Source organism: Saccostrea echinata, unplaced genomic scaffold (genome assembly GCF_033153115.1).
Source record: "Saccostrea echinata isolate AGI-Se365-2 ecotype Australia unplaced genomic scaffold, CSIRO_AGI_Sech_v1 ptg000004l, whole genome shotgun sequence".
NCBI classification, from domain to species: Eukaryota; Metazoa; Mollusca; class Bivalvia; order Ostreida; family Ostreidae; genus Saccostrea; species Saccostrea echinata.
The window spans coordinates 8,134,800-8,148,151 of record NW_026889753.1 but is presented as its reverse complement, the minus strand read 5'-3'; the positions used below and the strand labels follow the sequence as shown (position 1 = coordinate 8,148,151).

Genomic DNA, 13,352 nt, shown 5'->3' with positions numbered 1-13,352 from the left:
ATCTGGTAGGAGCTTGTGAAAGGTAAAGTCTGTTTTCCCTCCTTGTTAAACGAATTTTTAATTTATTACATATAATTGAGAAAACAAAATGAAAAAGCGAAACATAACCTTTACTTTATCGGTTTGTATTTCCTGGCTTATGTGATTCTTCTGAGAATTTTTTTTTAAAACTTAACTTATAAATCTATATGAAGTTAAACTGATTTTAATTTTTTTTTATTCGTAAGCATTTTACTTTTTGTATCTTGGTTGAAATGCTTTTTCATTTTAGTTGTAAAAGAGTTTTGTTTGCAATACTTTGTATCACAATAAAATGTAATTATATGTAGTTTGTAAAACTATTATATCACCCAAAAATATGTACATTCCTTTTCTAAAAAAAAAAAATATTGGAAAACAAATCGGTGATATGTATAATTTTTTTTATGTAACATTGACTTCAATTTTGATTGTGATCACTAACATGAATTTTGAAAAATTATTAATATTTTCAAGGTAATCAAACTTTTACTTATGAATCAGTAAGGTCTTAAATTTTTTTTTAATTAATACTCCAAAAGGTTTACCTAACAAATTGAGAAATAAAGCGTATTTATGTATATGTTCTCTATTAAAGACTACATTATTGTTGTTGAGAGCAAGAAGTAGAAGTACAAATGAGAGTATCCAACATGTTCTGTAATTTATCAAGGACCAAATTGTTGACAATGACCTGAATATGTGATTTAAAAAAAGCATCGAATGTTAACAAACCTATATCGATGTTTCATCTTGTAAAATGTTTATGTATCACCAACTGCTTAGACAGCTTGTTGTTAATTTTAAAAATTAATGTGAACAAATTTCAAGCATATATGATTTTTTTAATGATATAAGGAGATAACGAACAGTGATCAAACTCAAAAGTCTATTGAAACAATACAAATTCGGAGCAGAGCAAACATGGACCTCTAAAAATAGGTGGGATCAGGTGCCATGGAGGAGTAAGCATTCCCTGCCGACCAGTCACACCCACCGTACCGCGTTTGCTTCTTGTCATGATTAGGAAAACGGAAAAATCCTAAGACATTTCAACGTGTAAATAATAGCCAAACAAATAGTATGAAAAAAATTGTTTGTACTTAGAGCATGCTCCTGCTTATCGAATCAGCTTGGAGACATAAACCCCACACAAGTGAAAAGGGTATATTGCTATTTAAGTAAGGGAAGTGGTCGATAGAAAAGATGAAGTCATCACGTTTATCATAAAGTTTTGTTGTTGGGCTACGATTAACGTCTTTTTCTTGTAAAATATCCAAATGTGAAACAGAACAGATGTGTCAGACTCTGCGGTTTCTTTAATTTCAAGTTAACAAGGATATATCTAGTCGACATAGGAATGGAAGTAACTATTTTTAGCTGATAATACACCGTCGATATATCTAAATGTCGAGTTGATGGCCACAGCAAGTGTTTTGTTCTTCTCGTGTACAAGTTTTTGTATAAATTCTGGTTCATATGAATATAAAAATAGGTCTGCTAATAATGGGGCGGAATTGGTACTCATGCATTTCCGACATATTGTTGGAAGACCTGATCTCTAAAAACTACATAGAATATATTGTAAATCAGAAACTCAAGCATCCTTTTAATATTAACTTCAGAGTGCTTGTGAGTACAATCAAAATGTTTTAACAAAAATTTTGCAAATGACCTGTGACAAAGTATGTAAATTTATGAGTTCCATTATTATTGAAAAGCAGCTGTCTATGACGTCAAGAAGCCTGGATTTTTTTTTATCGTGGGGAATGGTTGTATGAATTGTGTTAAAAAGTCGTACGTTTTGACGTTAATGATTTTGGCAATTTTTTTATTTCAAATTTTCTAAAAGTTCCTTGGAGTTTTTAAGTATCCACATCTGATTTATACCCCTTCTCAAATATATTTTTGTACAGTAATCCTGAAGCTTCTCCTTCTGCTGTTAACGGTCATGGCATAATTGTAATATTGACCTCAAATATCTTGATAGAACGTTAATTCTGTTTTTTTTTTTTTAGAATATAGAATAAAGTTATGTTTTGGCTTTGTTTGAACAATTTCATGTTCCATAAGTGAGTATTTTTCAATCATACACCAACGTTGACATTTTATCTTCTCTAGAAACTTCAAGTTTCAAGATATTTATATTCCTTAGACATATATGATGTTAAAGTCTTTGTTATTTGCGAAAAGAATTAACTCACTGCAATCAAATTAGAATAAGATGATTGTATGTCCTGATGGAAAAAAAGCTCCATTTCGCATTTAAATTTGAAATCGAATTACTTAAACAATAAAATGCCCTCTTTGGTAAATGGTATGGGAGTTAATGTTGCAGCTGTGGCAGAAAAAATAAGTCGCATAAGCGGTTATATAATTTATTCTTGTAATAGCTGTTATGTTTATTCCCATATTTACAAAAAGAAAGTTTTTCTATTGTTTATATTTTTGTCCATAAAAGTTATAGTTGTAGCTGTTGCAGAAAAAAAAAAATAATCCGCATAAGCGGGTTATGTAATTTTTTTGCAATTAGTGTAATGTTACTCCCCAATCTAACAAAGAAATAAATTTTATTTTTTATATTTATACTTTCTAATTATCATAGAATGGATGACTAAATACGTTATATATTGTATTACTGAAATGTACCCCATTGTATATTTCATTGAAGGAAGAGCCAATACTCAATAAATCTAAACAGGTGGCTTGCTTAGCGGAGACGGAGATAAGGTATTAATAAACGACCATGGTTTTAATGAGAAAAAAAGGAGATAATATTCAGTGGATGGAATGAAATATATGGAGATAACGAACAGTATTCAAGCTCAAAAGTCCATTAAACAATACAGAATAGGAGCAGAGCAAACACGGACCTCTAAACATCAGAGGTGGGATCAGGTGCCATGGAGGAGTGAGCATCCCCTGCCGACCGGTCACACCCGCCGTGTGCTCCTTGTCATGATCGGGAAATAACGGAAAAATCCGTCGACAATTCAGCGTGTAAATAATGGCCTAACAATTAGTATGAAAAAACGTCAGTCAGCATTTGACTCAATGATAAATTGTATTTGCTGACAAGGTCATTGTATCGACCATAGAACTTACGAAATGATGACTTTAAACGAGACAGCTGATATTCTTGTTTCATCAAGTTGTTTGTCAATAATTTACCTCGTTTTAGAAATTGTTCATACGTAGAGCATGCTCTTGCGTATCGAATCAACTGAGAGATATATACCCCGTATGCAGGTGATGAAGGTATATTGCTGCATAAGTAAGGGAAGTTGACGATTGAAAAGTTAAAGTCATCACGTTTATCATAAAGCTTGGTTGTTAGATTACCATTAACGTCTTTTTCAAGTAAAATATCCAAATATGAAACAGATGTGTCAGACTCTGTGGTATCTTTTATCTCAAGCTCACCAGGATATATCGTATCGACATAAGAATGAAAATAGCCATTGTTAATTGACAATACATCGTCGATATATCTAAATGTCGAGTTGAAGGCCACAGCAAGTGTTTTCTTCTTTTCACGTACAAGATTTTGGACAAATTCTGCTTCATATGAATACAAAAAAGGTCTGCTAATAACGGGGCGCAATTGGTACCCATGGAAATTCCAATAGATTGTTGGAATATATTGTGTCTGCAAGATATTGTGTCTGCAAGATATTGTGAATGCAATGGCTTACTAGTTTTATATATATATATATATATATATATATATATATATATATATATATATATATATATATATATATATATATATATATATATATATATATATATATATTAATTGTGAGGGGCATGGATTCTTTTCATTCTCAGCGGTTATCTTACAATTTTTTTTTATATTATCGATCCTTTTTGTTGAATTCTTAAAAATGTATATATCCCCTTCAATTTGATTTGAAAGTTCATTATAATAAAAGAGAAGCCTATTTTATATTCTTATTTGTGTGTGAAGAGAAGTAATTTTCCAGGGGGAATTGTGGCCTATAATTTTCATGAAAAGCGTAAAATATTAATCAGACTTTAATTGCGACTTAACTTTCCGAGAGAAAAGCTTATTTTCAAATGTTTTCTTTACGTCTTTTATGCTACAGTATATTTTTCTACAACTAAGGTCAAGCGGTAAAAATAAATTTTTAACAGTCCATGTCAAGTTTTTTTCTTTTTTCCAAATCATCGAAGCTCACTCATCAGATAGGTTTACATTTACCAGAGGTTCTTCCCAGGATCATTAAAATTGCTTTGTTCCTCACTGATATTGTATACACAAATACTATAACTTGGTGTATTCTCTTGTAGAAAGTAAAAGTACGTCACTTTACAAAGGAATTTATAACGTGCAACTTTTGAAATATAAATGCTAGACGACTCAAAAACTACCAGAAATTAAAGAATGGAATTATTCTAACTACTGTAGCTCTGGATTCACATTTATAACAGCAGTTTGTCTACTGTATTTATGACTGATCATTGTCCCTACATAGTCTACATAAGGGGGGTCTCACTTTAGAGCTTTAATCCCCCCCGAAAGATTTGCTCTAGAGTGATTCAATTCCCTTTCGGAAGACCCACTTTCGGGACATGCTTCCTTGTTTAAGTTTTGCTGTAGAGTTGAAACACCCCCTTCCCATCAAGGTAATTTATAAATTTGTCAACTTATTGGAAGGAAAAGGAGGATATAATTTTTATGTTTAAAGAAAATAGTAATTAATACAAAAGTAGTGTTCACGCTGTCTTATAAACTTTTATTTCATGCTATCTTAGTCATATGAGTACGATGTACTTACCCAAGGCATATGAAATGATGATATAAAATTTCATTTCATGATCACAAATTTTTGTTAGATATCGCCCAAAAACGAAAGTTTTACACTTAGGCAGAAAATCAGCTATTCGAACGGAAGAATGGACCAACGGACAGTCAGACCCAAAATATATACCCCACTTTAAGTGCAAGCGCCCCAATTATATACCCCACCTTCAGTACAACCGGGGGGAATTAATGCACCGCTGTAAAGGCTTATAACTAAGTAATCTCTATAGAGTGAATGTAGTACTAGTAAAAGCAATATTAAATGGACGAGGAAGACATGCTTTGGAAGAGTTTGATTCTAAAATTAGTAGTAAAGTAGGTCTTCCTGCAGGGAAGCGTGGCTCTCACTCTAGAGCCAGACTTCCGGGGGAAATACGACTCTACAACACCGGCGTTGCGTCAAACCTAAGACGTAAACAATAGAAAGTGACTGTTCCTTTGCCAAGAGTCTGACACGGGAAGTGAAAGTCATGGGTCTTTCGGATGAGACCTTAAAAACTGATACCCAATGTCACGGTAGGCATTGGCACGATAATGAACCCTCACTGCTCAGTGACACTGATTGCCGATTATAGGTCTTAATTTGAAGCCCTTCACCGGTATATGTCTCTTTGAGTGAAAAATTCTCGAATGGGACGTAAAGCAGTGTCCAATTAATAATTCAAAATGTAAAATATTTTTGCCCGTCTTTTCATCTATAAATTTTCTTTAGGCAGACATGTGGTACTTTATCATCGCCTTAGTTTTGGGATCCACTGTTTGTGTCCAAGGACAACAAAACTGTATAAGTGTAAGTAAAATAGTTTCTATTTTTGTTTTTGTTTTTGCTATTTCAATAGGTAAAGGAATTAATCAGTCTTAAAGAGATTATGATTTCATAAGGCAATCTTCACTGCATTAGATTTTTTGTTGCTTTATTTTTTACAATAATTTTCGAAATATTTTTCGATAGATTTTCGGAGAATCGAATTGTCCACAAGGGCAGCGCTGTGTCAATAATGTATGCAGGCCAGACGGTGGTAAGTAAACATCGGCAAGGCAGTGGTAAGTTAATGTCAGCTAGGCGATGTTAAAACGGTGGTAAGTAAATGTTAGCCAGACGGTGGATAGTAAATGCCGGTGTAATGATGAATAATGACCCCCGTAGAATTATGACCGGGTATCATTTTTAGACGTCGATAAATGACACCCGGTCATTATTTGACGTCGAAAAAACTCTTTTGCCTGTACAAAAAATAGCATCACCCTTAAAATCTGCATACCCTACGGGGAGAAAAATCCCCCCCCCCCGCGTAGAATAATGACCCCTTGTAGATTTTATTAGGGATAAATTTTCCTTTTTGATTATCAAAAGAACTATAAATCAAGAGGCCCGTAGATCAGAATGCTCACCTGAGGTAAATTGAAGGTACATTGAAGATCTATTGTTTTCTTGAAGGTACATTGAAGATCTATTGTTTTCATTAAATCTTTCAAATGTCTTTTATGATAAATTGACAACAATAATCAACTTCAATCTACATTATTTGGAAATGCTTCCATATTGATTTGACTAATGTATCATTGTTTAAAGAATATTCCTCTTTATTTTTCGCTTATATTATCCAGAGAGAGAGAGAGAGAGAGAAAGAGAGAATTTTCTGACATATAGCAAAAATGTATAACAATTTGAATAAGAAGAATTACGTGTTTTAGATACATTCGTATACATTTTCAAGAAAACCGAAAAACAAGCATTCATTAACTATCCAGTGTATATGGCAAACAAAGGTTGAAAATCAAGCAATTTCAACATAAACTGCAAGAACACTTTCATATGAAACCCCATCATCCGCAAAGGAATTGAGTAATTAAAAAGATTGATCAGATATCCCTATCTAGAAACCAATGTGCACTTGATCCATGTGCTTAACACATGTACCATCTTTAATTTCTAGATGCTCTCCTTTATCAGAGAAAAGTCTTGTCCAAAGAAGCGACATCAAATTTGTTCGAACAAATATGGAATTCGCTGAATTGCACAAGTAAATATCAAGTTCTCCCGAACAATTCCGAACAGAAGCAATTTAATCTTTCTTCTAGCGTACGAGTATACTTAATTGACTTAATTGAACTTATTTATCCACACAAATATTTTGTTCGTCACGACGAAGAATTAACTTGTCAGAACTATTATCTTCTTTGTCAGAACAAATATCTAATTCGTCCAAACAATTTTTCTGGGCTTCAACTGCACCAAACTATAGCATTATATTCCGTATTCAGAAAATTTATTGCCTTAGTGGATTTATATATAAATGAATAAAGTTTCATAAATATTGTCCAAATTTGTCTTTTTTGTTTCCATAGAAACGATGGCATTTGAAATCAAAATATTCAATGAACATTTAAATTGCTGATTGTCATTTCTGAAAAGTTTCATTAAGTTTTTCCAAGTCATCTCCGGGAAAGCCCTCGGACAAAATAATATATCCAATGATTACAATTTATCGTTCTGCCTTAGGTTCTGGACGAAATAATAATATCTTTAACAAATGGCCACTGTGACGTATAAATGAAAAAGACGAACAGTCATCGATCTAAAAAAAAAAATCTATGAACATCATAAATCTGTGAACAGGGCGTAAAATACAGACCCCTGGAAATTCCAGAGGTGGGATCAGATCCTTACTAGGAGTAAACATCTTCTGTTGATCATTCACAACCGCGATGAGCCCTATCTATTGATCAGGTAGACGGAAATTTCCGGAGCCAAATTCAGTATAAAAACAAAGGCCTAACAATTGATGTGTAACACGTCAGCCAAAGTTCGACTCAATAATAGGTAATATTTGATAACAAGGTCATTATAACGACCATAGAATTTACAAAATGCTTACTTTCAACGAGGTTGTTGAAATCCCATCAACTTATCTGTCATGATCAGTAGCCTGCCTCGGTTTAAAAATCGATCGTCCACGGAGCATGCCCCCCGAGTATCGAATAAGTTGGGTAATTTAAACACCATATGCAGATTACAGCGGGATGTTACTGCATAAATATGGAAAGTTGACAATGGTAAAGCTGAAGTCATCTTGTTTGTCATACAATTTAGTTGTTAGTCTATAGTCAGTAAAACATAAAAATATCAAATAGAAATGGCAAACTAGGATATATCAAGTTGACATATGAAAGGAAGTAACTATTGTTTATTAATAATATATATCTATTGTGCAGATTTAATTGTGTGCTGAGAACACGATAGGTCTTATAAAAAGAAAAAATGTAATGCTGTTAAATACATTTTAATTGCGTGTTCGTTCAGTGTTAATCAGAAAAACACAAGATAATTACCCGATGAGACCCAAGCCTTGGTATCAATCACCTCTTTTAGACTTTGTATCACTCTGTTATGATAAGGGTCATTTTTCAACGGGGGTCAATTTCTTATAGGTTACACATGTAAAAGAAATAGTCCATAGGGTTCTTTTTCTACAAACAAATTACATTTTTCTACATCTAGGGGGTCATTTTTCGATAACCCCCTGTCATTTTCTACGGGGGTCATTGTTCGTCTTTACACCGGCTTGAGGTGGTAAATAAATCTTGGCTAGACAGTGATAAGTAAATGTTGGCTAGACAGTGGTAAGTAAATGTTGGCTAGACAGTGGTAAGTAAATGTCGGCCAGACAGTGGTAAGTAAATGTTGGCTAGACAGTGGTAAGTAAATGTTGGCTAGACAGTGATAAGTAAATGTTGGCTAGACAGTGGTAAGTAAATGTTGGCTAGACAGTGGTAAGTAAATGTCGGCCAGACGTTGGTAAGTAAATGTTGGCTAGACAGTGGTAAGTAAATGTTGGCTAGACAGTGGTAAGTAAATGTCGGCTAGACAGTGGTAAGTAAATGTTGACTAGACAGTGGTAAGTAAATGTTGGCTAGACAGTGGTAAGTAAATGTCGGCCAGACAGTGGTAAGTAAATGTCGGCTAGACAGTGGTAAGTAAATGTCGGCCAGACGTTGGTAAGTAAATGTCGGCCAGACGGTAGTTAGTAAATGTTGGCTAGACAGTGGTAAGTAAATCTTGGCTAGACAGTGGTACATGTAAGTAAATGTCGGCCAGACAGTGGTAGGTAAATGTTGGCTAGACAGTGGTAAGTAAATGTTGGCTAGACAGTGGTAAGTAAATGTCGGCCAGACGGTGGTAAGTAAATGTCGGCTAGACATGAGTTAGTCAGTCGGTAGGACTTCGCTTTTTAGCTAACGGTAACCAATTTTTTTTATAAGCGGGATGATCGGTAAAAAAAAAGAAGGAAATTTTACATTAAATGAATATCAATAAGCTAATTGTGAAAATGAACATACTATAAAATTGAACTAGTCAGAATTGGAAACGATTCACATTTATTACAAAACTTTATTTTATAAAGATATTTTGTGATGATTTTATCGAATCTTTCTTGTATGTCTTAGAGCCATTTAAAATTCATTTCCATTAAAAGAATAATTATATGTTGCTCCTTTCATTTCAGGTACGGAGTGTTCCACGGTATGATACGTAAACAGATTCTTCAGTTATATTAAACAATGCTTTACTAATATAATGAATGATTCGTTGATATTTTAATTCTATGATTCTAATCTGTGCTCAGATCATGCACATAACGAATAACTTTTATTGTAAGTTCTTTTGTATTTAAGAAAACTAAATTACAATTAATTTTTTGATGAATGTAACTACATTTCGGAAAAAATTAAGATAATTGAATATTCTTTAGAGTATCCCATGTCCTAATCCACGAGATAGATGTCTAAACGGAAGATGTGTGCGAGGTATGAACTAATTCAAAAATTTCGAAATTAAATGGGTAAATAATGACAATGAACCGTTTTCTAAAGAGTGTGCAGCTACGATACCTTTGTTAACATATACCTTTGAATTAACAGAGCATTATTATCTCTTCAATGAAAACTGGAAAGGTCGATGGAAAAGAGAGAGAGAAAAAACATTCCAATTGACATAATCAGTATTATCTGATATATGAATCTAATAATTATATTCAGCCAAGTTTCTATACTTATTGCAGCAATACCATTGAAGTAAAATTGAATTCAACCTACATAACCAAAAACATTCGACAAACATAAAAAAGCAGATTTTGCACAAACAAGGGATCGTTTCCCTTTTGATTGCAAGAGATTATTTTTTTCATAAGGATCATTCTTATTTGTAAATTTCAAATTCTCTCTATTACAAACCTCGTTGTCTACTTTTTACTTGAAGTATTCAATAAACTGATCAATTGTATTCTCAAATGAATACGTATAAAAAGATTTCTATGAAGGCTGTTCTTTGATGACAATGTTTTCCACGCTTGTTCTCCGTAATTCTCTCTTAAACTAGTCAAATCTCTCTCCACGACCAATTTCTGTTCATTCCTATCATCTACAATGGCTTTAAAGCATGTCGACTTTACGTTTACGTAAACTTTCAAACTGTGTTTAATACAAACATTTAAATAAAATTTGATAACGATTACTTAATTGAATTGCATATTCAAAAATTGAATAAAACTGTTTGCTAAGAATCGTTGCACACCGAGTTCAAATTTAACACATTTTGAGCGATAACCGCAACTCGTTACCAACAGTAAATTAATATGACCTCGAAAAATTAATTCATTACGTTTTCCTCTATTTTAGACAATTCCAACACATGCTCCCAGGTAAGGTTTAAAACGAGGGTGTCTTGTTTAAAATTTTACACATAATTTTACATCAAACAAAATTGCATTCAAACTGCGATTACTTAATGAAATGACTTTTAAACAACTTTATCACAATTTATCACAGATTTGTCCTTATTACCCTGGTGTAAATCTCTTTTTCCTATTTTTACTGCTTTGTGAATGAACTACGTAATAAGTGATTTAATTTAATTTTCTTTTGTAGTTAAATCCATGTCCAGATCCGCGAGATATATGTCAAAATGGAAGATGCGTACCAGGTAAAAACATTTTTCACAGCAATATTACATAACAGTGTTTGGTCTGTATTGCATGAAGGTTTACCACATTTAACAGCCCTACAGATACAGCATGAGTATTTGTACAATCATTATGACATACATATGCATGTACAAATGACTCATAAAACAATATTTTTTTTCCAACTTCACTAACACCATGTTATCAAGATCAGTAGTATTCAAAAAACCCTATTCGTCTCTTACGAATTTCAATGATTTACGAAGCCAATGAAAACATCCAATACAAAGCTACGGACTACGAAATATTTGAACCTGAACCTTACATACAATCAGACAAATTTACACTTGGAGAATGTTTTTGCAAGAATTGCTATTTTTTTTAAAGATATATTGCGTGAATAATGTATGGAGCCCGGGTGGAGGCATTCACTAGGTTACCTCCCTTTGGTATGAGTTTGCTAATTAGCTAGTGTTAAGAAAAATACTCACGACATTAATCTTTTAGCGGGATAATCTTTTAAATTATGGTAATAAGATAAAGTTACGCCAGGGTCATTTTAAAGTTTGACTTTTTTGTTTCAATTAACATGCAAAAAAATTTTCAAAAAAATCTAAACATACGAATGGTTTTTTTATCAAACGTATCTTAACAATTATGAACTAACCATTCTTGTCCAGTCAAAGTGTTAATTCTAGTAAAAACATCCAACAATTGGCAGTTTAATTGAAATGTTCAAATATTTAATTAACAGTTCTTTATTTAATCCCTTTATCTCTAACAATAATAATGTCCAATTTGATTGAAAAATTTGTTATATTTTTGGTTTTTTTCCCTCAACCATAACACAGATATTTACTTGTATATAATATAGAAATCAGTTGATCAGATAAACCATCTCGAGCATCTATGTAAGGACTTGTAACAGAACTTTGAACTCTACCTTTAAAATGTAAATGATGATTTAAAAATGTTTCCCTCAAACATTAAACAAAAAAAAAATGTAAAGTTATCACAAGAAATCGTGATTACAAGATGGAAAAAAAATCAGATGCAATTGATTACTTTAAAAATTGGCTGTAGTCAGCTTGTAATCGATTCCTATTTAAATCAAAAGTACATATAATTGTAATTTAATCGATTTATTTAGAAAGTAATCGTCCTTATCCCTTGTGTCCCCCACCGACCCATCAGACCCCCCAAGAGCCCTTTATCTTGATCGGGTAGAGGGAGTTATCCATAGATAATTCAGCATAAATATAATGGCCTAACAATTGGACAGATTGTAATTGGAATCAAGGTCATTGAAAGGACCATAAGATTTGATTAAATAATTGTTGCATAACAGTATTTATTGCAAAACATTATTTTAAGAAGAAATTGTCTGAGCTTTAAATTGATAATTGTTTTATTTATGGAAGATGTATACGAGGTATAAACCATGCTCAAAATTTCAAAAAAGTAATGAATAATTTTATATCTGAAATAGTGTGCTACTATATTATGTTTATTAATTAAACTGCAACTTGATTACAGCATTATTATTTTCACAAACCTAATCATAAGGTTCTTTTTTAAAAAAAAAAAACCTTTTCTGCAATAAGTTTAACTATTACATCATCGTTATTAATATTAAAGTAACTACCAAGGGGTGTAGTACTTATGCAATATTTATTAGCACTATTTACAAATATACAAATATATACTCTGTCGTGGGTTCTGGCCCGGGCTGACTCACCGTCTCTGCAGCACGTCTTGTCCGTCTGACATCTTGGCGGTGAAAGAAGTCCGTGCGACTGTCCCGCCATCTGACGTAACATCATCAGCAGGTCGTACCACGGGACAGTCGCACAGATACTACACTCCCCCCCCCCCCGTTTTCTTTGAAAGGCAGGAGTCCACAGTGCGAGGGAGGGTTCGGAACCATCTCCAACGATGGGGCGCTGTTAACGCCCACCCGGGCGGACTGCCCAGGGACGGGGCAAGCCCCAGACAAAACACACCCAAGATAACTCCTGGGAAAAAGGGGTCTGGGATCGCTCCCAATTAAACACTTCCTGGCCCTAGAGTCCGGGATAATTCCCAGGTAAAGAGTCTGGCCTTGCAGGGTACGCTAGAGCGGGTCAAAGCCAGCTGACCCACTTACCATTCCTGTAAAACCGCCAGGGTAACCCGTCTTACCCTGGGCCAAGATGGGGGCTCCAGAACAACACCAACGTTTGCTACCCGGGGTTCCCCCATACAATCTGGGCAGATATACTGATCCAAGGAGGAAGCCTCCTCTGAAGTGACCCCCACACAAACCCCGTGGAACCAACTGTCACACTGGTCGCATTGAATCATTAGCCCCCCATCGTCCGGTCTACGACAGAAACAATAGAGCTCAGAGTCTGTCAGATCCCCATCTGACGACTTAGCGGACTCGGTAGAGGGCGACCGCACTTTACGTGGGCACCCCCGTTTTCTCGGTATACGGGGGGGGCTGTCTGAAGACGAGCTCAACTGGGAAGGTCCAGGGACCTCACTCGAGGGAGCTTTCTCCC

The 13,352-nt window shown here is 34.0% G+C and overlaps 1 protein-coding gene across 2 annotated transcripts in view; it reads left to right on the top strand.

Moving 5' to 3' along the window:
- The window catches only part of LOC133179114 (low-density lipoprotein receptor-related protein 2-like), a 49,554-nt gene continuing 36,202 nt past the window's right edge, over positions 1-13,352 (top strand). For both annotated transcript variants that reach the window (XM_061313856.1, XM_061313855.1), the window contains exons 1-7: positions 1-22; positions 5,559-5,636; positions 5,799-5,865; positions 9,355-9,371; positions 9,601-9,655; positions 10,526-10,548; positions 10,775-10,829. In XM_061313856.1, coding sequence (XP_061169840.1) covers positions 5,565-5,636; positions 5,799-5,865; positions 9,355-9,371; positions 9,601-9,655; positions 10,526-10,548; positions 10,775-10,829 — 289 coding nt within the window. In that variant the 5' untranslated portion in view covers positions 1-22; positions 5,559-5,564. The remainder of the gene's footprint in view (positions 23-5,558; positions 5,637-5,798; positions 5,866-9,354; positions 9,372-9,600; positions 9,656-10,525; positions 10,549-10,774; positions 10,830-13,352) is intronic.